General features: G+C 40.8%; 1 protein-coding gene across 2 annotated transcripts in view; it reads right to left on the bottom strand.

Moving 5' to 3' along the window:
- DSCAM (DS cell adhesion molecule) overlaps positions 1-21,777 on the bottom strand; it is a 472,610-nt gene that overhangs the window by 193,908 nt on the left and 256,925 nt on the right. For both annotated transcript variants that reach the window (XM_066545552.1, XM_066545553.1), the window contains exons 4-5: positions 10,555-10,701; positions 3,925-4,203 (exon numbers count right to left, since the gene is read on the bottom strand). In XM_066545552.1, the coding sequence (XP_066401649.1) occupies positions 3,925-4,203; positions 10,555-10,701 (426 nt within the window). The remainder of the gene's footprint in view (positions 1-3,924; positions 4,204-10,554; positions 10,702-21,777) is intronic.

The following is a 21,777-nucleotide window of genomic DNA, read 5'->3' as shown; positions in this document are numbered from 1 at the left end:
TGGTAAGGAACATTGCTTTCTAAGTTAAAGAATTTCTTTGCTAGCTGTAAAATTAATGGTACCTTTACTCTCATGCTGTATTTATTTACTGGTAGTCTCTTTTGTCCTTATTCCTGTGGAGTATATAATCTGTTTTAAGTCCTATGTCTGTTAGTTTTATGTCTATTAAATGAATAATTTATTCTATATTAGATCAAATTAGCCATTATTAAAGAACTTGCAAATGAGAGTGGGTTTTGTGGTGCTGGTCACCTCAGTAAAGCTCCTGCCTGCTGCCAGAGGCCTGGGCAAAAGGCAGGGACTTATCTAAACCCCCAGATTTACTCATAACACTGGCCACCTCAATAAAAGATGCTATTTGTTGGTTTTTTGTATTTATTTTCTACCTCTGTTGAGGTTGGGATTGAAGGCACTTGAGACAGTATTTCATGTTTGGATTCAGGTGTTTATTATTTCTTATCAGTGAAACAGCCTCACAACGATGAGTTTTTCTATATGAAATGCAGCCTTTCATTAGCAAGGCACAAAATGCCTAACTATCTCTTGTTACAAGGTCTTTTAAGACTAAACTATGTCATTAAGAAATGACACTCAGATTATTTTCCCTTTTAACCCAATAACTGATCCTTCGAAACCCGCAATGCAGAATTTTCTGCCCAATTACAAAACATCACCCAAACCCATGAAGAAGAAGGAAGTGAAGAAGAAGGAAGAAGAAGGTAGAGAAGAACAACCTGCCTCCACCCTAAAACCTCTATCTTGCTTCATATTTATTCTTATATTCTAAAACCTCAAACTTTAAGTTTTCTACCCTGTGACATTACACACTTCTAACTAACTGCACACTCATAATCCCAGTGTTATCGATCAATTTTGGAAGTCTTCTCTACAGACTCAAATGTAGTGCCCTCTTGCGAGTCTGTGCCTTTCAGCACACAAAGTTTAAGATTCTCAGCATCTAGCCTAGGATTCCAACAGCTGCCCACTGCCAGAAACCTGTCCCAGGCAGGGACTGGCCCTTGCTCTCCCTGTAAGTCTCTGTCTGAAGTTTCTCTCATCTGCCTCATGATCATCATGAAAAGCACAGAAATTGGGACCACCAAAAAAAAGACTCTCTTTGAAATCCTGGTCTTACTGGAGATGGTTGCTTGCCAAGATCCTGAGGCCTGAACAGAGCTTCTGGCTTGCTAAGTTATTGTTTGCAGGTGTGTTTGCTGTATGCAACACTGAACCCAGTGAAAGGAGAAAGGGGGCACTTTGCCCTTTCTTCGCCTGCACCCGCTCTTCTAAAAATACCAGGAGCTACATAACTCAGTGAAAATATTCTTCAGAGCTGAAAATATATGAAAAATTCATAAAAGCAAAGCTGTTTAGGCATCAGTATCAAGCTGTTACCTTACCTTGCTGTACTTTCTGTTTCCTTAATTTATCCTAGCAATGATTAAAGTCCTCAAAGTTGTGGAATGACCCAAAGCAGGCTCTGTGGAGATGAGTTAGTTGGCCAATTGAGCGATCAGAAGTGCAAATGGATGCAATTTCCAGTGTAGCTCTATAATTTATCACATGGAGGATATGTAACAATAGCCAACAATAGGAATTTCCCCAGGATTGGTCTGTACTTTTCCCCAGGATTGGCTGGGCTTTTTCTGACGTAGCTTCTGGTGGTCCCCACGGAAGACCCCTCATCTGTTTTACAACCACCGAGACGGACGGACTGAGATGGGAGAAGCCTCTCCCTCAAGGAGAGAGACATGAATCCCCTATGTGGAAAAGCTCCCCCTCCTCCCAAGGACTGAGACTGAAACCCCTAACCCGGGGGAGGTGCGTGGCGGAGGCGAGCTGACCAAAGCGAGATTTTGCCAAGCACTACCTGATGGCTGGACCAAGAAGACAATGGCTCTCACTTACTGCTGAGAACATGGGCTACCTGTTACATCTATTCTTTACTGCTTCTGTTTTCCCCCCTTGCAATTTTCAATGGAGTTATCATAATTAAAACCTCTCAGTTAGCTAGAGATTTCAAGATCTCCCCAACTTAACAGGCGTATCCTTGGCTGGACTGGATCAAAGGACATCATCTCTACTTTTGGTAGCTATATCCCCCTCTCTCTCTCCTCTCTCTCTTTCTCTATCTTTTTCTCTCCCTTAATCCCTCTTGTTGTAGTATATTTTTATACTTTGCAAGATTTTGTAATAGTTTTGTTTTTGTATCCCCCTATTTTCCCCAAATAGTTTATCCCAGATTGTACCCCCCTCCTTTTATTTGTGTAATACCTTTTCTTTGCTGAGATCATCCCCAAATCCCCACCCTGGCTCTCTGTCAATCACTCAGCATCCCATCCCCTCCATCTAGAAGCTTCAGTCCAGGATGTTGAGTGATTAGCCAGAGGCCAGGGGTCAGCCCCCCAAGTGTTATACACTGTCCTAAATGTCTATCCCCCAGTACCCATCCCTTAGGGTCACTTACTGGTTAGTAAAATATTATCTACTTTCAGTTTCCATCTCCCTTTAAATGTTGTAGGGGGATGGAACATAAATAAATAAAGCTAGTATAGAATGTAATTTTACCCCCTAAAGAGTTGCAGCTGAGTCAATTATTAAGGATTAGGAGCAGGCCTGATTTTAACAGGCCACAGCTGTAGCCAATAAGAAAAGTGTTATAAAAGAGTGGGTTGGTTTGTTGTGGGAGAATTGGAGTCAGCTGGCTACTGTGAGGATAGGGAAGAGTCAGTGCCTAGAGGAGATGCTTCCAAGAAACATCAAGGAGGTACAAAACTCTGGCAATATGGAACCTTTGCAATGTAACGACTATAGAACTCTTGTAATATAGTGACAGCAAAATGCAATCTTGGCAAATCTCCTGGGGGCTCTCAGCAGGAGGCCCCCTGAGGTGCAGGGGCTCCTTTGGGACTCCTAGAATAAAACCTTGGATTAACCCCTGCTAAGAGTCGGCCCTTTATCTTCTACCGATGTCTCTGGTGTCTCTTGTGCGGCAAAGGCAACCAGCCCAGGTGCCCTCAGCACCCTCGGGGCACAGAGAGTGTCCCCCTGCTGTCGGCCATGTCAGGGCTGGCTGGGGTTCCTGAGAGGCTCCCAGAGAGACAGAGACACCTCTATCACATTTTGCTGTGGTCGCTGTCCTGGGTTGACTATATGACGCTTTTATCCCCAATTTTCTTATTCTGTTTATGCTGAATAATAAGTTTTTCACCTTTAAGCCTTGTTCCAGAGAGTGAAGGGGGGAGAGAAGAAGCTGCAGTTTGTTTTCAGACACTGCACTCACTCCTCCACATTCCTGCTCCTGGCCTGTGCTCTCTGCGGATGGACAGACAGCAGCACAGAGCTCTCCTTTGCTTTTTAGTTAGGTTTAGGTTTAGCTAGCTGAGGCAAAGAAATTCCCTGGACTGTGTTTTTTTCCCTTTTCTTTGGAGCTGTTTAAACCTGCTCTGGCCTGAACACCCAGGGGAGCACCGGCAGCTCCACCTGTGGCCACCGGGCTGGGCCTGGCCTGCGACATTTCCAGCACCGGAGGGACTGAGCAGAGACTGAGTGAGCTCAGCTGCAGCCCGGGGAGGGGGTTTTCTCAGTTTGTCATCTCTTTTGGAGCAGCAAGGGGTTTTATTGTTTAATATTGTTTAGGTTTTATTGTTTAATAAACAGGTTTTTTCCACTTTTTTCCAAGGTAGTTTCTCCCACACCGGATGGGGGGAGGGGCTGATTGAATCAGCTTTCCTAGAGGAGCCCCTTTGGGGATTCTCTCCCAAATTTGCTCTGAACCAGGACAGTTGCTCAATAAAGGTGGATTTGTTTATGATTATCGTTTTTCTCGCACTCTGGGATCAATTCACGAACCGTCTCAAAACCCGTTTATAAGGATGCGTGGCAACACTCCCCTCTCCCTGGTGGCACCAGGCCAGGACCTACGTGTGACGTGCAGGCGGCCGATGACCTCGGCGGTGCCATAGTTGTTCCACACCTCGCAGACGTAGCTGCCCGAGTCCGAGGGCCGCGTGTTCTCGATGAGCAGCCCCGTCACCGTCTGCCGGAAGCGGCTGTCGGGCTCCCAGGGCACGTTGTCCTTCAGCCAGCGGTACTTTGGTGCCGGGTGCCCTGATGCTTTGCAAGGCAGCTCCACTCGCTGTCCTGCCATGGCTTTGCGGTGCTCAAACCCATCTAGGATAGATGGAGCTGAATTCGCTGGGTCTGAAGCAGGAAACACAGAGAAACTCTCTTCAGACAGAGACTTAAAATTAACTCGCTAAGCAACATGTTGATATTGTTTCTCCTGTGTCACAGACATATTTTATGAAAATTCTTCGCTAGGATTTTTCTCCTGAGATGCTGAGAGGTCTCAGAAAGGAAATGTAAACCATGACTATCTGATGGCTGTGGAATGTGGTCTGGAGATGGTTTACCAACAAGTGCATCTTTGATTGGTCTGATGTGAATTGTTTCTACTTGATGACCAGTCATGGTCCAGCTGTGTCAAGGCTCTGGTCTGTCATGAGATTTTATCATTCATTCTTTTCTAGCCTTCTGATGCCTCCTTTCTCTTTCTTTGTTATAGTTTTATTATATAATTCTCTTTAGTATATTATGTATAATAAAATAATGAATCAGCCTTCTGAAACATGGAGTCAAGATTCTCATCTCTTCCCTCAAACACCACCACACTCCTGCATTTTCTGACTCTCCTGCCCAGTGTTTTGGGCACTACAGTTTGCTTCTCTGACCCAGCCAACCAGTTTGAGTCATGGTGGCTGGGATCCAGCAGCACATGCTGCTGAAGCAACTCATCACCACTTGGAAATCCTCTCACTGGATTTTTTCCAGGTGGCAAACGTTTTGCTGGTCATCCTTCATGTTCCCTGTGAGAGGCACAGAGAGCCAGAAATGTGTTGCCTTAGCAATTATTGCCACTTCTCGACTAGATTGGAGCCAACACATTGTCCCTTCTCTCGGTGGTCTGAAGGCTTTGAATTAAAGGAGCAATTTATTCCCTTGTCAGGAGACAAATGGGCAAAGGCACAGGGATTTCTATCTGCAGTCAAAATGACAGACAAGCCTTTTCTTCTTCTGTGGGAAAAGAACTTAACGTGACAAGACCAACTTACAGCTTAATAGTGCATCTTTCTGTGCTCAATTTGCTGACAACTGCAGCCCTCTCTTGTGCAGCACCTGGCACAGATTTATGTGTCTCACAGATGTCTGGCAGGACTGCCTTCACCAGAGGTGCATGTACCCATCAGAAATAGTGCTTGGTTTCTAATTTCAGATTTGAAAATTTTTGAGACAGAGGTTGACACTATTTAAAATTTTTTTGCAGCCCATCCTGGAGCTATTGCAACAAAAATACTGAAAAAATATTTATCAAAGTATTTTCTCATCACACGCACACACTTTGCTAAGATTTCTGTTTCACAAAGAAACTCCATGGGCTGACCAGCTCCTGTCTGACACACTGACCTCTTTTTGGGTATATCTAATCACAGCTGATTGGATATAGGTGTGATTGCCACAATTCAGGCATTTTCAAGAGTAATTTTAACTTAGCAAACTCAGGTGCTGCTCACAGGGCAGCTGCAGCAGGTTCCTGTATGGAGCTGGAGAGATTAAAGGAGAATTTCATGCTGAATTCAAGCTATTCCAAAAGTAATCAATACCTGAGTTGCCTTGTTTAAAACAAGCTTAAATATTTCTTTATAACTGCAGCCACAACTGGGAGGGCACCCAGGAGAGCAAACATCTTAAGGCTATTCAAGTTAAACTATCAATCCAGAAACCAAAACCATGATTTTAAAAAAACGGATGAAATATCTTTGGGTTTTTTTTGTGTGACTATATCTCAATCAAACCCCCAAAATGCCAAGTCCAGTGAAAGGTGAGAGCAGAGGTTTTTCTGCTTTCTAGGTGCCAGGAAAACCCTGAGCCACTGAGGGCAAAGGTACATTCAGCTTGCTGAGTGTCTCATTAGGAAGGCGTCGGCGGTGGTTCAATGAGTGTTTTTGGATGAATCAGTGGCCTCAAGGTCCACATTTGGCACCAAGATGGGACCAATTTTTGAGCTTGCCATGCTGTTTATGTCTGGCTCAGTGAAAGCACAATCTGCCAGGATGCTGTTGGGAAGGCCAATGTCAATTTGACTAATTGATCAGCCGGCTCCTCTCTCGCCTTTTGGGTCACCAGGCATCCCTGTTACCAGGCACAGATTCTTTTGTGGGGAATTAACTGAGAGTGAAACCACAAGCAGGCAAGAAATTACAGCTTCTGGCTCTTAGGAAGGTTACATCTACAGGAAATCAATTTCTTCAGTTGGAAGTAATAATTAAATATTTAAATAATAAAAAATCATAATTGTTTTTTAGAGGTATTGTCTGTGCATGCCTACTCAAGCAGCAGAGCAGATCCTGAATTCCCTATCCCAGGGTCATTTCCCTTTTCCCTTTATTCCTTCTCAACTTGAGCCTTGTCAGCAGCAGCACAGCCTGGAGTCCCAGCTGCAGGACAGCTAAACTGAGATTTGCCTGCATAATGGAGAAAATTTGACCCTGCTGTTATAGAGGAGGTTTTACAAATATATTCAGGGATACACAAGATATGATTCCAGGGACCTGTTTTGTTCCACTCTGTGGAAGAAAATATATATTATATTAATATATATTATACATTTAAATGGACAGTAAAAACATTTCTTTGGGTTGTCCCTGGAACAGACTTCTCTTTAAAACTCCTACAGTTCATATATTTCAGTTTAGGTGAAAAAATAAAAAAAAAAAAAAAACAAAAAAACAAAAAGCCAAACAAACCACAATTTGCAATCACCTGCAATGAGGCAAAAAATACCAAAGTAACATAACCCATTTCCAATATGTGTTTACCCTCTTTTGAATTATTATTTTACTATGCTTTGACAGTCAGCTGCAAATGACTTCCAGCAAGGAAAATCTGAGGCAAAAATACTGTTTTAAAATATTCTACTTTGGAACTTCTTTGAAGGACAGAAGAGGAAAATTTTTGTGCTTTAAAAATCATAAGGATTTTTCAGAGTGTGGAGGTCAAAAAGCAGTAATGATTTTGGGAGATGGGATTCATTGCAGGACAAAATTTTTGTTGGAAAAGGACACTATAATGAGTCTTAGAGGTATGTTCTGTTGCATGTTAATGGCTTTGGGTTTAATTTTATTTAGAAAGGCCATGTGATTTGAAGATGTTCTTACTCAAGATGAAATTTGGAACTTTATTTTTTTCATTAATATAGGCATATTAATTATTTACCATTTTTGCTGATTTTTTAATTTTATTTGCTATTATATGCACGTTAGCAGTCACACTGTTTCAAACCAAGAATGAAGCTTAACTTGTGTTAAATGTGGCCAGGAAACATGAGAAGCATCCACCACAAACTATTTCATCCCTAAACAAGTGAAGAGCAAATATGGATGGAAAAGGCAGGCAAAAAGGTAGGTCTTATGCAAGGAGACTTTTCAGAACTATGTTCATGGATTCTCTGGTCCCAGTTCTTAAAGGAATCACTCTTTAAAAATACAAATTCCAGCAAAGAAAAAGGAAAACCTGTTAGAGAAATATTAAGAGACAAACTCTGCCCCTGATTGCTGCACTTGCTCCGTAGATTAACAGGACTGGAAATCAGAGCCCACTCTAGCCCTGATCAAGATAATTTACCCTGTTGAATTAAAAAAGCCAGTTATTGCACACAGGTAAAATTTGCTATTTCAGTTTGGTCTGTGGAGGAGAATAGAAGAGGCAACTCCAGACAGAGAACATCCTTTAAGGTGTTTGTTTGTCCTAAATTTCAAACAAGACCTTTCATTTCCCCACTTTTGTTCAGTGAGATAACCAGAATTTTTTCCTGTGGTAACCAAGATACAAGCCTGATTTTATTTATGTTCCCACTGGCTCAGCCTTAACATGATTTCACACGGAAGCAGACCATATTATGGAGCCAGCTGGAAGGGTGGAATCCTGCCTGTTCTCAAAAGACCACAGCAGGCAGATTATTGTGCAGGAGAACTTCTTCATCTGGTTGGGGAAAGCAGGGGCAAGAGTTCTACCCACAGGGGACACCTATCAAAGGGAGGAACTCCTGGAACTGACTGGTAAGTGATTCTAACCTGAACAATCCCACTATTCTTTTTTTAAATCATTATTATATTTGTACTGGCCTGTGTGTTCAGAGGGCTCCAAAATACTTCAACGATGTCCATTCTGGAGGAGGGCAAGAGGCAGGTTAATAATGAAAAACCTTGTGTTCACCTCTGTCTCCCTTAGGGCTCTCCAACTGAGGGGTGGAGAGCTGAGACCTGACCACTGGATTTTTATTCTGACAGAAAAGGAGAGGAAAGGGTCAAAAGGGGAATGACCCCACTGACTGTCAGATTGGGAAAGTCACCAAATCCTGACTGACCTTTAAGGAAACTTGGGAACAGGGAAAAGGAGAAAAAGCCATGTGGGGCTTTCAGTGGGATGGTGGGGATGATTTATGTAGGGTGAGGATATGGGGAGAAAGAGAAAGTCTGGGATACAGCCTCAGTGAGCTCTGTGGATGTAGGAAAAGCACTCTGGATTTGCTCACCTGCAAGCAAAGGGAGCAAACAAGCAGCAAAGGAGGGACAGGAAGGGGAGGTGGAGAAGTGCTAACCCTACACAGAAATGTTTGAGAGCAAGTTCCAGACCCAGGCTTGGGATCAGCTCCTCCTTCACCTCTCCCACAACTGGCACTGCCTCTCACTGAGGAAAAAATGGGGAAAAATCTGTGTTGGAGCAGGAATGAGAGAGCCCTGAGTGTGTGGTGACTGTGAGGAGCCCAGCTGTCCATCACACACACAGCAAGCAGGAGTTCATTTCAAACTACAAGGAAAAGTTAAAATAGCCCATCCACCTTCTTGTTTTCCCACCTGGTGCACAAATTGCCCTGGGACTCAGCCCAGAGCTGCCTCCCAGTCCTCCTGTCTGTCTGCAGCACCCCTGGGTGCGCTGGCACAGTTCTGCTCATGTTTTCCTTCTAGCTGGAGATCCCTCCTGGGAGCAGGGGGATGTGCTGCTTTCCCCAGGTGTAGTGGCTTTGGTTCATCAATTTAAGATTTTTTTGGATAATTACTAGTGTATTTATTAGAATATATTTATGAAATTTTTTTTGCGATGTAGGATTAGGAGAAAGGTGAAGTAGGTTTAAAATTTTAAAAGGTTATAAAGAAGAATTTATTAATGTTAATTAAAAGGAAGAGTAATAAGAATTAGAATAAAACTTTTAGGATACATCTCTTCTTATAACTTTTTCTTTCTTAATGATAATGTAAAGAAATAAAATTTAAGATTTTAGACAGTTTACTACTTTTAGAATAGTCTGTTTTTTAGTTTACTTAGGGAGAGAAGTTTTTTTATTAATGCTATAGAGACTTTTTTATAAGTAAATAGTTTTATGTGGTTTTAAATTTTTATGAATAGCATCACCTGGGGAAATTTGAAATTGTGAAATCTCTCTTACTTTTTACAAGCTTTTCCTATAGCTGTATTTATGGGTTATGTTAACTTATAAGGTATTGTTTTAAAGATGAGTTGTTTAAAGGTAAAGGTTTTCATTATTTATGTCTGAAATAATTTTTTTTAGGGGGAGGTATAGGATCTTTATTACTTTTTTTCTTTTTCTTTGTTTAAACTTATAGGATCATAGCTACTTTAATATTTGCTTACTTTAGTACAGGTAGGAATAGGAAGTATGAAAAGGAAGGCTGACATACACCTCAGATAACATGAGAATCCTGAGGTGGAAATATTTACAGCTGAGTGCAATGTCCTGAACTCCTGCTGAGGTCAACAGAGAGGAACAGGTACCATGGGGCGCCCCAGATCACCCCAAAGCAGGACAGGTACATTACCCCCAAAAGTGTTCCTCTTCTTTGGCTAAACACTGAGGTTAAGGTGATTAAGTTCCCCTGCACAAATCTAGTTCTGGAGCAATTGTTACTTTGTTTTTTAAAGTTTTTTTAAACTTTCTGATGTTTACATTCTTGTAATGAACTTTCTCACATACTTTATATAAGTAACTTATTGTTTTACATTCCTTTATAGATAAAGAAAAATTTGATAGACTGGTAGTTTGTCCAGTGTCATTGGAGAGGTGGCACTGTCACCCTCCAATCCACTGTCACTTTTAGAAATCTATAAATGTTGGAGTCAGAAATTAAAAATTCTCTTTTTTTTACCTTAAAAAAACTGTGTCCCTGCATTGTCTTATTTCATGTAAGGGATAAATCCCATCCACAGTCCCTGTATAAAGTACTCCAAACCTTCTAAAAATCACCATGCTGAATGCAGGTACACCCAAGGGACCTTCAGGAAATAGCCACTAAGATGTGAAAAACATATTTTAAAAAAATTAAGGGTTTTTAAATGGCCCATCTCGTTTTACAGCAGCTCCCCACTTCCATTTGACAGAAACCACACAAGAACATGCCTTGCCAGCTGGGCACACTAGAGAGAGACACAGGCAGCATTGAATTTCATTTCATTTAGGAAGATGCAGAAAAGGAGCACCTGATACAAAAAGTCTGGCGCTGTTGCTCTGTCGCGTTTCTCCGGTGTATCTGTGCCTGGTGATGCAGCGGTAGTTGTACAGTCCATCTTCGTTTTGTACATCTAAAATATACAAGGCTCCCGTGGATGTGATGAGAAATCTAGGTCCTGAAAGACACAAGAGTTTGCAGGGTTTAAAATATCTGCAGGTTGTTACTCTCGCACTGAAGGATAGAGGGCACAGGGCCTGAGGAATTTTTGTTGCCAGGTTTGAAGCTGCTAATTCCAAGCTCACCAAGTTCTCACTGTAAGTGCACAAAAGGAATGAATTAATGTGTATTTTATTTGCACTTTATGTGCAGAAATGGAGGGATCTTAAAGAAAAAATGTGAGGAATGAAGGAAAGAAATGTGCCATGGTCTATATGACTATGAACAAACATAGAAGGAGCATCTGAAGTAAAATAAGGGGTAAAGAACCACTGCATTAACCCAGTTCAGCCCAGTGTTATAGGATGATCTAATGCAATTCAGCAGCAGAGCTGGAGGGGTTAGAGAGGCAGGGAAGCTGCTCCCACCTGCAGTGCCTGCAAGTTAAACAGCCCCAGGGTGAGGAGCACTCCCACCCCACCCTGCCCAGCAAAGCCACAATCTCCAAAACCAAACAAGTCTGACATGTTCAAGGTCAGGGTTTCTACCACGGTTCTCTCAAAATAAAAGTATTACAGGTTAAATTTTCTTCAAATGTGACTTTTTTTTTTTATTATTAGCTCTAGACTATGTGGAAAATACCATGGTTGATATGGTCACATGAGCAGTTTTGATCACTTGACATCCACAGAACTGTCTCTGTTCTGTTTCATGCCCACTTTAAAAGCAAGGACACAACCCCCCCTAAAATCAGCATGGTACGTTTGCTCTAATGCACTTTCCATAATGCAGTAAACTGAAATAACTTGTTTAGAATGCATTGAAAACTTAGGCCTCACCTGGTTAATATTTCCACCTAAAAAATACTGTAGTCTAAGCTGTGTGTGCTTTTCCAAAACTTTTACACTGAGGTAAATGTGAATATCTTTTCCTTTTCACGTCTGCTAAATTTCTCTGTAGCTGGTAGCGCTTATAATAAATGTACCTGTACCTAGGTATTATAAAATACATCAGGCTCCAGAATTAGGGGAGAAATACACAAGGCTGAAGCCTATTATGAACTAATATCCAGTAATATGCACTAAGAAAGAATTCCTTTTCTTCAGAGCTCTGTTTGAACAATGACTTTTTAATAATTAAGTGTAGTCAGGATGCTTGCTCACAGATGCATCAGTGGGAAAGCAATCCAACAGAGAGAAGACAGAAAGAAAATGGTTTCATTACAAAGGGTGATATCCTTTAAACCATAATATAAAAGAAAAAAAAAAAACATTTAATGTCACTGATCTGACCTCAAAGCAGAAAACATTGAATAAAACAACACCATTTCTCCCATCCTTGGAAGTATCCAGAATTATTAAATAACAACACCAGGGTTAAATAAGTTGTGGGGTTGTTTAGTGTGGAGAGAAGGAGGCTCAGGGGTGATGTTATTTCTCTCTAAATCTCCCTGACAGGAGGGGGCAGCCAGATGGAGTCAGGCTCTGCTGCCAGGGAACAGGGACAGGAGCAGAGGGAACGGCCTCAGGCTGGGCCAGGGCAGGCTCAGCTTGGACAGCAGCAGCAATTTGCCCATGGAAAGGGAACTCAGGCCTTGGCAGGGGCTGCCCAGGGAGCTTTGCAGTGCCCAGCCCTGCAGGTGTCCCCTGCAGGTGGCACTGAGTGCTCTGGGCTGGGGACAAGGTGCCCATGGGGCACAGCTGGCACTGCATGGGCTGGCAGGGCTGTGCCAGACCCAGGGATCCTGGATTCTGTGAACATAAATCACCATAACTGAGGCATAAAAGGTGTTGAGCTCTTTTGCTGATGAAGAAGAGCTGAGCAAGGGAAAATGCAAAGGAGGAGGGAGAACTGGATGGGAAGTGCTCTCTCCTCAGCCATGAACAACAATGTACTCCAGGTGGATTTACAGATTTACAGGCTAGAGAGCTTCTTTCTTATACAGGAGCCATACTGACTTCATATGCCTCTGAAAACTTCAATTGCTTGTAGAGAGAATACTTAGGAACAAAGATATTGTGGAGTGCAGTAGTAAAATCACCTGAATGGGTAATATTTCAGTTTCACAGCCAGATGTCTGAAACGTGGCATTGAAAAGCTTACATGAAAAAAGCAAAGCTGTCTTACATCTTACATTTTAATATTCTAGTTGTAAAGTTTAGATGAAATGATACAGTCATGTAGTAGCAATAAATTCAACCAATGAGATGCTGTAACTACTTGATATAATGTTCTGCCCTGTGTTGAGGGTTTCTTCCTTTTCCTTTCACATTCCCAATTACTCAGATCACTGTCTGAGTCTATACATTGCTCAAAACCATTTTGGCCACCCTAACTTCTTATCAAATAGTGCTACTCAACATCTGTACCCTGTAACAAGGTTTGCCTTTACCCCTAAATTTAGGTTTGAAGGATATTTAGAATTTTGATTTGAAAACCACGAGATGTCAGACTTCGGTTCACAAGCAGTTTCTGTACTCCTGAAATATTCATAAAGGAAATCCACCTTTTCCAGGGAATATGTTATAAGAAATACAGGTAATTGAGGCACAGTTGTCTCCCTTATGCTCCGTGGGCAGCACAAAATGACAGCTTCAGGAGATGGGAATCACATTGAAAGGCCTTGCCTGGGAGATGCAGCAAAGACAGCCCTGCCTTGCTTTTGTTCCCAGCTGTGTGAGCATCCACCAGCTCTGCATCCAGGCAGGGCAGGGCTCCAGCCCTGTGCCCTCAGCAATCCCCCAGCCCTGCCTGTTCTGTGCACACACATCCTCTGCAGCTCAGGCAAGGCTCACATCAGGCTTTTCCAGCTGGGATGTGACTCTGGTACCAAACTGTGCCAGGGTGGATGGCAGTGGAGAGGCTGCAAGCACACCACAGGCACACCAGGAGCAGATAAAAAGGTGTTAATGGGGTGGTTGGGATTGTTTTGGTGCCTCCCGTAAATCTGCACCTGCCATGCATTTGTGTCAAGTGAGTGGAGCCTAAGCAGCTGAGAGGCAGAAATGTGCCCCTCATGCATGTGAAAGCTTCCTGTAGCTTTCTCTTTCTGGGATCCATCTTCACCTTTGCTAAATACATATAATTCCATTTCTCTTCATAATTCCATTTCTCCATTATTCCATTTCACACCTTTGGATGCTACTAGAATGCACAAGTTTAAGATCACACAAATGGGGCCAAAGTTTAAAAGTAAATCCCTTCCTCTGTGCTCTTCCACAGCTGTCACTATTTTCAGATGCTCTGCACAGTTTTGAGAGATGGCTTCCACAGGGCATTGTTAGTAATCAAGTTTGTCTCTCTTCTCAGGATAAGCATGAAAAAAGCTGCCACAGAAATTGAGAAGATCAAATTCAGAGCTTCCCTTTAAACCCTGTTCTGGAATCACAGCTGGGGTGTGGATTGTGGATGAGGATGTGGAGTGGCTGGGTGATGAATTTAAAGGATTTGTGGGTTATTTCCAGATCTTGTAGTACTGAGTGATACTTGCAGGTGAAGCCTTCCCTGCTCAGCCCTGGCAGTTCTGAGTTTCCTCAGATGCAGTTCCACTTTTGGCTCTGTGAGAGCAGACACACTTATTAAAAGCCCCCACTTAATAAAAGAGGAATGTAAAAGCTTTGCAGAGCCAAGAAATTGTTCAGTGTTATCTTGCTGTATTTTCTGGAGAAGTTATGAACACACTCAAGCTATCTAACACTGCTTAGATCATCTTCCTGTTGGAAATTACTCAGGCAATTGTACAATAAAACCTTCACTTAAAGCATTATCTAGAGATTTTTCCCTCACCCTCTTCAAAGATAGCTAAAAGTAAATAGTTATTGCCACACATCAGATGTTATCCCACATTTCCCACCAACAGACATTGTGTATAATTGCAGGGCTAAAGATTTTCCTTTTCCTCTTTTCTTCTTAACATATTTTGCATACTTATGTAATGCTTTTAATAACCAACCCCTCCTTCTCCTGCAGAAATGCGAGACAGAAAAAGATGACAGAGAAATAAAAGGGGAAATGCATGTAATTTCTGTCATCTTCTAAACTGAGAGCATTTTCATTAAACCCGACAGGCTGTCAGCAGTGACAAAGCTGAAGTGTTGAGTGCTCTGCCTTCTGTACTTCAAAAAGTGTTTAGAAAAGCACCAGGATGGGACAGACAAGCTCCCACTGTCCTGTTGATCCAGGGCAGGGCTTTCTTCTCCAGGCACATTTAATTTAATCACCCCTGTTTTGCTCTAATGAAGTCTAATTTTTTTGACTCACCTGCTTAACATGCCAAATAAAGATTTTTCTAAAGTGAAAAATCCTTTCAGATCAACTGAAGCTTTTTGTTTGTTTGGCTGCTAGCAGGCTTCAAGAGAGGAAGACAGAGAAGCCTCCTTCAGAACAATTTAAAAAAAACACTGTCAAAATATAGCTCATAATTCCCATTTATTATTCCTCCTCAGCAGTATTTGTATTAATTCCTTGAATACGTGATTATAATAATTTCAGCATCTGATTTACAGAGATGTTGAAATCTCTTTTGGCTTTCAATGCTTGATGCCTTTGAAAACCTGGTGCAATATCTGGAATATGTGTCTCATTCAAAGACTTCAAAGGCTTCCAGGAACCCTCACTATCTCTTGCCTTGGTAGTGTGGGCAATCATAGTAATATATGATCATTTAAAACAGTATTTAAACTTTAAAAATAGAATTTAAACCCAAGGCCAGGCTCGATGGGGCTCTGAGCAACCTGGCCTAGTGGAAAGTGTCCCTGCCCATGGGAGGGGGTTTGAATTATATGTCCCTTAAGGTCCCTTCCAATCCAAAGCATTCCATGATTTTATGAAAATTTAAATTCTTTACAGAGAAGCTCTCTGAGACACATGGATCCATACAATTCATACAAGTCACTGGAAAACCAGGAAATAGAACCCATAAGTCTTTCCTCAGTCTTTCCTACATAACATTGCCTCATGGTGAGACTGAAAATATATAGATCCAAGGACTAGAAAAACTATCAGAGTAATTTATTTTCACCTTCTATCCTTTTGCCATTAACCCCTGCCCAAGTCCATATCTGGAAGTTACACTATAGCTTTTTAAAAAGACATTAGTCATGATTAAATATTTCTTGTAAGTGGAGAGTATGTGATAGCCCTGGGTAAATTCTTCCAATTATTCTTACTTTTGAAAATTAGTGTATTGCTTGGGTCCACCTGCCTTTGCCCCTGCTATTGGATCTTACTGTGCCTTCATTAAAGATTTCCTCCACAGTCAGAAATCTTCTGGCCATTTAAGTCCTTACAGAACACGAGGAAATTACCTCTTATACCATCTTTCTCCTTAATTAGTTATACAGATTGAACTTCCTAAATCATTTACTGTGAATTATTCATATCTTGAAATATTGCTGTAGTTTTTCACTCAACACCTTAACAACTTTTTGAAGTTCCTTTTCAAGCTTGCATCATGCACATAAGTTTAGTTCTGAAATTTCTGGTCCTGGTCATAGTGAATGCAAAATTTCACCATTTTCCTTTGTACAATGTTTTTTTCCATGTACCCATCCAATAATTGAACCCATCATGGAAAACTGTGATCTCCTTTTCAGAGTCATGGATTTAGGGATTTCCCTCCTTTTGTAGATGTGACCTCTCACCTGACTGTCCTAAAACTGGAATTATTGGTACGAAAACCTCAGTGTTCAAATCAAACCTCTTTAACACAACCAAGCTGTGCCATCTTTTGCCATTACACCAATATTTTAACAGCTGGCATATTTTGCCAACTGCTTCTCTTAACAAAATTTCATTCATTTCATTCTCTGATAGAAACTCTAAATCCATGTCTTCATCTGAGATATTGGCAAACCACTTGGTTTGGAGATAAAGGGACCCCAAAGAGATGGATCTCACTGTCCTAAAGAGCACAAACAAGGAAGAGGTGGAGGAAATTGGGTCATACCTAGGCTTGACCAAGGGCCCCAAAACCCACAAATCTTTTGAAACACACCCCTGATTTTACTGTCTGCTGACCAGTGCCCTAAATAACCTGCTGACTTCCTCAAAGTTGAGCAGTGTTAGCAAATCATGTGCTTGTCTCTCTATGTGAGATCACATTAACAATTATGAAATTGCTCTTATGTAAGGTTTTAATGTTTTCCATTAGACTGCATAATATTAGAGATTAAAATAAAATTCTGTTTAGGTTTCCTATGTGAGATTGTTCTCATGTATAATTCATAAGAAAATGGGAACACTTTCCTGTCGAATTAGCGCATCGTATTCTTGTATGAAAATGAGAATATTTTAAAATCACAATGTTAATTATTCTCTTATCATGCCCTTTCCCCCCAGCATGCTGGTAGTCTTTAAACAGGGGCAATGTTACCCCCAAGATGATTTAAAAAACCATATTTGATTTTTCCTTTGTTGGAAACACATCTAACGGCGTTGTGTTATTGCAGCCTAAATTGGGTTGATCGAAATTAAGAGAACAGATGGCTGTTCTAATCCTGTGCCAAATGGTAATACAGAACAAAAAGACTCTTGCCAGTGGTACTTGTCACCTCTCCTGGATAGAATTGCTTCTGCTAAGCAAGTTTCCAGTGTGACCTGTGCATGGAAGGGGAGAGAGCTCCCCACAGGAGCCAAAGGGGACAGAAATCTGTAACTCAGATTTATGGCATTGCTACAACATCCTCAAACAAACCAGCCTGCTGCTCAGGGCATGGGAAGTGTGCTAGAACCTGCTTAAACTCTGCCCTGCAGTCGTATTCCTGGGAAGGATTTTGATACCCAGCCCAAAGATTAGATGAGGAAAGGAGATGTGGAGGGAAAGGTCAGGATTTCACTTCTCCAAGTATCACCCACTCAATGTACTCAGCCTTCATGGGATACCTTGAGAGGCCCTCATGACTCATTTCCTGGCAGAAAAAATCAGTGGCAAAGCTTATGAAGTGCCACCATATATGATGTTGCTTATGAGGAATTAAAATGTTTGGTATTCCCATTTTTCCTGACACAAAGAAAGAAAAAGCCATAAAATCCATAGGAAGTGTTATCCAAGGTGAGGGAGGCTGCTGTGATATTTAGTCTATAATTCCAGGCTCCTCAGAGCTCACAGAAATGTGTCTTATCATAAAGCCAAGCTTGCAGGTCTGAAGTTTTCTTCAGTTCCAAAGCAGTTGGTTTCCCTTTTCCCTTCTGTTTTGTTTTTTGTTAAGGGCTTTTTCCTCCCCCCAGAATTAATTTTGAGAATTCATAAAACAAGCCAGCAGCCTTGCATGAGATGATTTCTATTTTATTTAGACACATAATCTGTTGAGACTTCAATAAAGAATAACTGAGATTATCTTTGTGCAGAGCTCTCTGCATGGAGCTGAGGACATTCATAAATATTTCCAGTCCTATGACCTGGTGTGGTTCCAGCTCCAACAGAGGCGGATTCACAGCTTGGAAAAATTCGTGCAGAACTGACAGCTCAAAACGAAGACATTCTTTCTAATATCATAATTCTTTACCCTCCCTCACTTTCTCTACCTCAGTTAGGGATAGAAGCACCTGCTTTGGTGACAGGTCAGGGTGAATCAGGGTTTATTGTAAATAAATCTGTTCCTTATCAGTCACTCTGCCTCTCAGTCAGTGGAATTCCAAAGTGTGGGAGGCCCAGCACAGCCACATCTCCATGGCTCTAAAATGCCACCATTTTAGAGTAATGGAATATTTTCCACTTGATTCTTCAAAGATTAGAGAGGAAAAGAGTAAAAAAAAAAAACAAGCTGTAATTTTGGCATCACTATCTGTAAGGAATATCATGGATCAGCAATGTCCTTCTGCATATTTTCAATTAAAATAGATCTAGACAAATTCAGATGCTGTGGTATTTGCTCCATTCCAAAATGTCTCAGTTTCATAAATGGGGATATTGCTATAGCTGTAGTTCTCCAGATTTCCCTTTATATTTTACATGAATTATTACTACCTGAGAAAATAAACCTGCCTGTTTCTTGCCTATAGACCCACAGGATGAATACAATTGGAAAGGAAGAAAAGGAAGGAAGTGGCAGAAGGAAGGAAAGGAAAGGAAAGGAAAGGAAAGGAAAGGAAAGGAAAGGAAAGGAAAGGAAAGGAAAGGAAAGGAAAGGAAAGGAAAGGAAAGGAAAGGAAAGGAAAGGAAAGGAAAGGAAAGGAAAGGAAAGGAAAGGAAAGGAAAGGAAAGGAAAGGAAAAGGAAAGGTGGAACAGGGGACTGAACAAAATAAAGTTGCAGTTTTGGATTCGTAAATTGTGCTGAGAGAGATTATCTGCTGAGTCAATTGCAGCTTTAAATAGGAGCAAGAGTTGTGGTTCTCTGTTGGTTTCTCATTGAGCCCAGTGTTCCAAAATCAGGCAGGTCCTGAATGCTGGAGGCAGCTGCATTCCTGGTTTTAGCTGCTCTAAATCCAACAGTACCCTGAGTTTCTTTGTGCTTCTGTAATCTCAGTATAAGGAAAGACATTATTCTCTTACATGTGCAGTGCTGTGATTTTCTGAATTAGTTTGGCCCTTTTGAAAAAGAGACTGTAAATTACCCAAATCAAAACATATTTTGTTGCCCTACCTGTGTTTCTGAGACTGCAAAAATGTATTTCATCCCAACTGTCCACACCAATTCTACTTATGATGCACAAGCAATCTTCAAGTTTTATAAAGGAGGAATAAGCCTGTTTGTTTGTTTTGATTTTGTGTTGGTTTTTTTTGGTTGTTTTTTTTTTTTTTTTTCAAATAAGGCATAAATAGATGCAGGAGCTGTGCTTTTGTGTACACAGTCTGGGTTTTGTTGATGGCTACTCTTTTATGATTTAATAGCATATATTTAATAGTATAGACCCGACTGATCACACAATGTTTTTTATTTAATTGTTCCCCCTCTTAATCTTTGATGAATTTATTAGGCATGAGCAGCTACAGCTGTTGTTAACTGTCATCCTCCAGCATATTGAATAAAACTGCCGTAATCTTTAATGCCTGAGTTTTAGATTATTTGAGTGCTTGCATACATTGCTGTAGAAGCTGCTTTCCTCATTTCAGCTGGCAAGCAAGCAGATAATTTTAAATCACCAGCTAGTTTTAGGGACTCTGAGTAAAGAGGATTCAACTTTGCCCATGATATATGGAGCTGTCTGGAGGATTAAAATCTTTTTCCTCAGGCTTTTACTGGTGCATCTCACATAAATAAATAGCTGGAGCTGACCAGTGGCTTAGCACAAATAAACTTTTTCTCTGCTCTTTATATCATCAAGGACCATAACCCATCTCCCCTCCTATCTGCATGTAAATTTAAACACAAGCTGATTAATTAAAGAGAAAACCTCCATCTCCTCTGGGCTGAACAGCAGCTGCTTTATGTCCCCACCATCAAATGTGCACCTTAATGGTTTTGGAGCTTTGAAGTGATTGTGTTTCCAGAATATAAACTGCTATGGACAATAAGATCAGAATAAGGCACAGCCCTGCAGACACAGAATCCCAACAGCAGCAGAATTATTTTTACTGAGTGCAGACAGCCAATATTATCCCACAGTAATTACAGCAGCTGCAGCTCTCTGGCCCCACATGTTTAACCACATTTATTCTGCAGGTAACTGCAAAGGTAATGGAGCATCTCAACCTGAAGAAACAGTTTTATGAGAAATTTATCATAGCACCCACTCCCTCCCATGAAAAGACCTATTCAAAGCTTCCCAAGACACCCGAGCAGGCAGAGTTTTTATTTAAAGCATGTGCAGTAACAGACAAAACCTCACATGGTACATTCTAGGGTAGTGTTTTTATTTTGAGAGTGCAAAATGAGGGAAAGTGGAACAGGATAATTTGGCTTTATGGCAATGACATGGGAAGGAATTAATATCCTCCTCACTCAGTTTGAAAAAGTAAGCCTATGTTTGGTTAAAAAATATTCAGAATATTCACTGTGGGAGGAAGCATCTCCACTAGGAAATAGAGATAAAATAAATAATTTCTCCTGGAAACTCTTGGCCAATCTACTGGGAAAAGAATTCAATGTTCAGTGAATAATTTTTAAAATGAAAGAAAAAAGCTGCTAATGATGTACATTTTATCTTTTTGACCAATACAACAGTCTATGGTGTTGCTTTTCAGCAGTTCTATAAAAATTTAATATTTTTTTACAATTTCCTCTCACTATAATAATTTTTCCTCTACTTTTCTCTCTCTCATATAAACTAATTTTGATTTCCAACATAACCAGCTATGTTATGTGATGGGATCCAACTTCTGTCTCTTTTTTACCCTTCACACAGGTACTGAGCTCCATGTTATGCTTTTTGTGTATTTAATTATTCACTTCTCATTACCATTCACACACCTACCATTAAAAAAAAAAAAGTCTCCTGATGAGCTATTCCCATATTTTATGACCCAGGACACATTTCCCTGATTATGGAAACATACCAAACCATTTGTACTTGGTATTGCTTCAGAACAACTGATGAAGAAGTGTTTGAAACAGAAAAAATGACAATAGGAAGAGAAGTATGCAAAGACTTTTCTGTACCTTAACATAAACAGAACTCTTGCCACCCCTGATCCAATGAAATTATTCCATAAAGGAATATTAGAAAAACAGCATTTAAGTATTACATAAGTCACATGTGTTACCAACATTGCTGGAGGAAAAAACTAACCCACACTGAATTAAAATGGAAATAACTGCAAGCAATTCCTGAGAATCTGTTTGCAGACTGAATTCCATCAGCATATGGGGATTTAGCAGCCCTCATTTTTTATAGGTTACAAAGTTTTATAGTTCTTGCAACTTCTCTAAATAAACAGAAACACTTTGAACAAGAGTCATATTATAGCAGTGTGAATAGATGTGGTTTTCACACTATTTATTTTCTGTTTGCTGACATCTTTGTCAAACTAACTTTGTAACAATGAAAAGGGTTCAGTAAATATAACTTTTCAGCAAGGAGTAAATTCACAGAGTGATTTATGCTGAGCATCAACTGATGATTATGGGATATTTCAATCCAACTTCATTTCAAAGATCTATGTGAGGTAAAACTAGGAAGGATGTGTAATTCCCTACCATCTCATAAAGATTACTG

The sequence above is a fragment of the Molothrus aeneus genome, chromosome 2 (genome assembly GCF_037042795.1).
Source record: "Molothrus aeneus isolate 106 chromosome 2, BPBGC_Maene_1.0, whole genome shotgun sequence".
Classification (NCBI taxonomy): domain Eukaryota; kingdom Metazoa; phylum Chordata; class Aves; order Passeriformes; family Icteridae; genus Molothrus; species Molothrus aeneus.
This window is presented reverse-complemented; position numbering and strand designations above follow the sequence as displayed.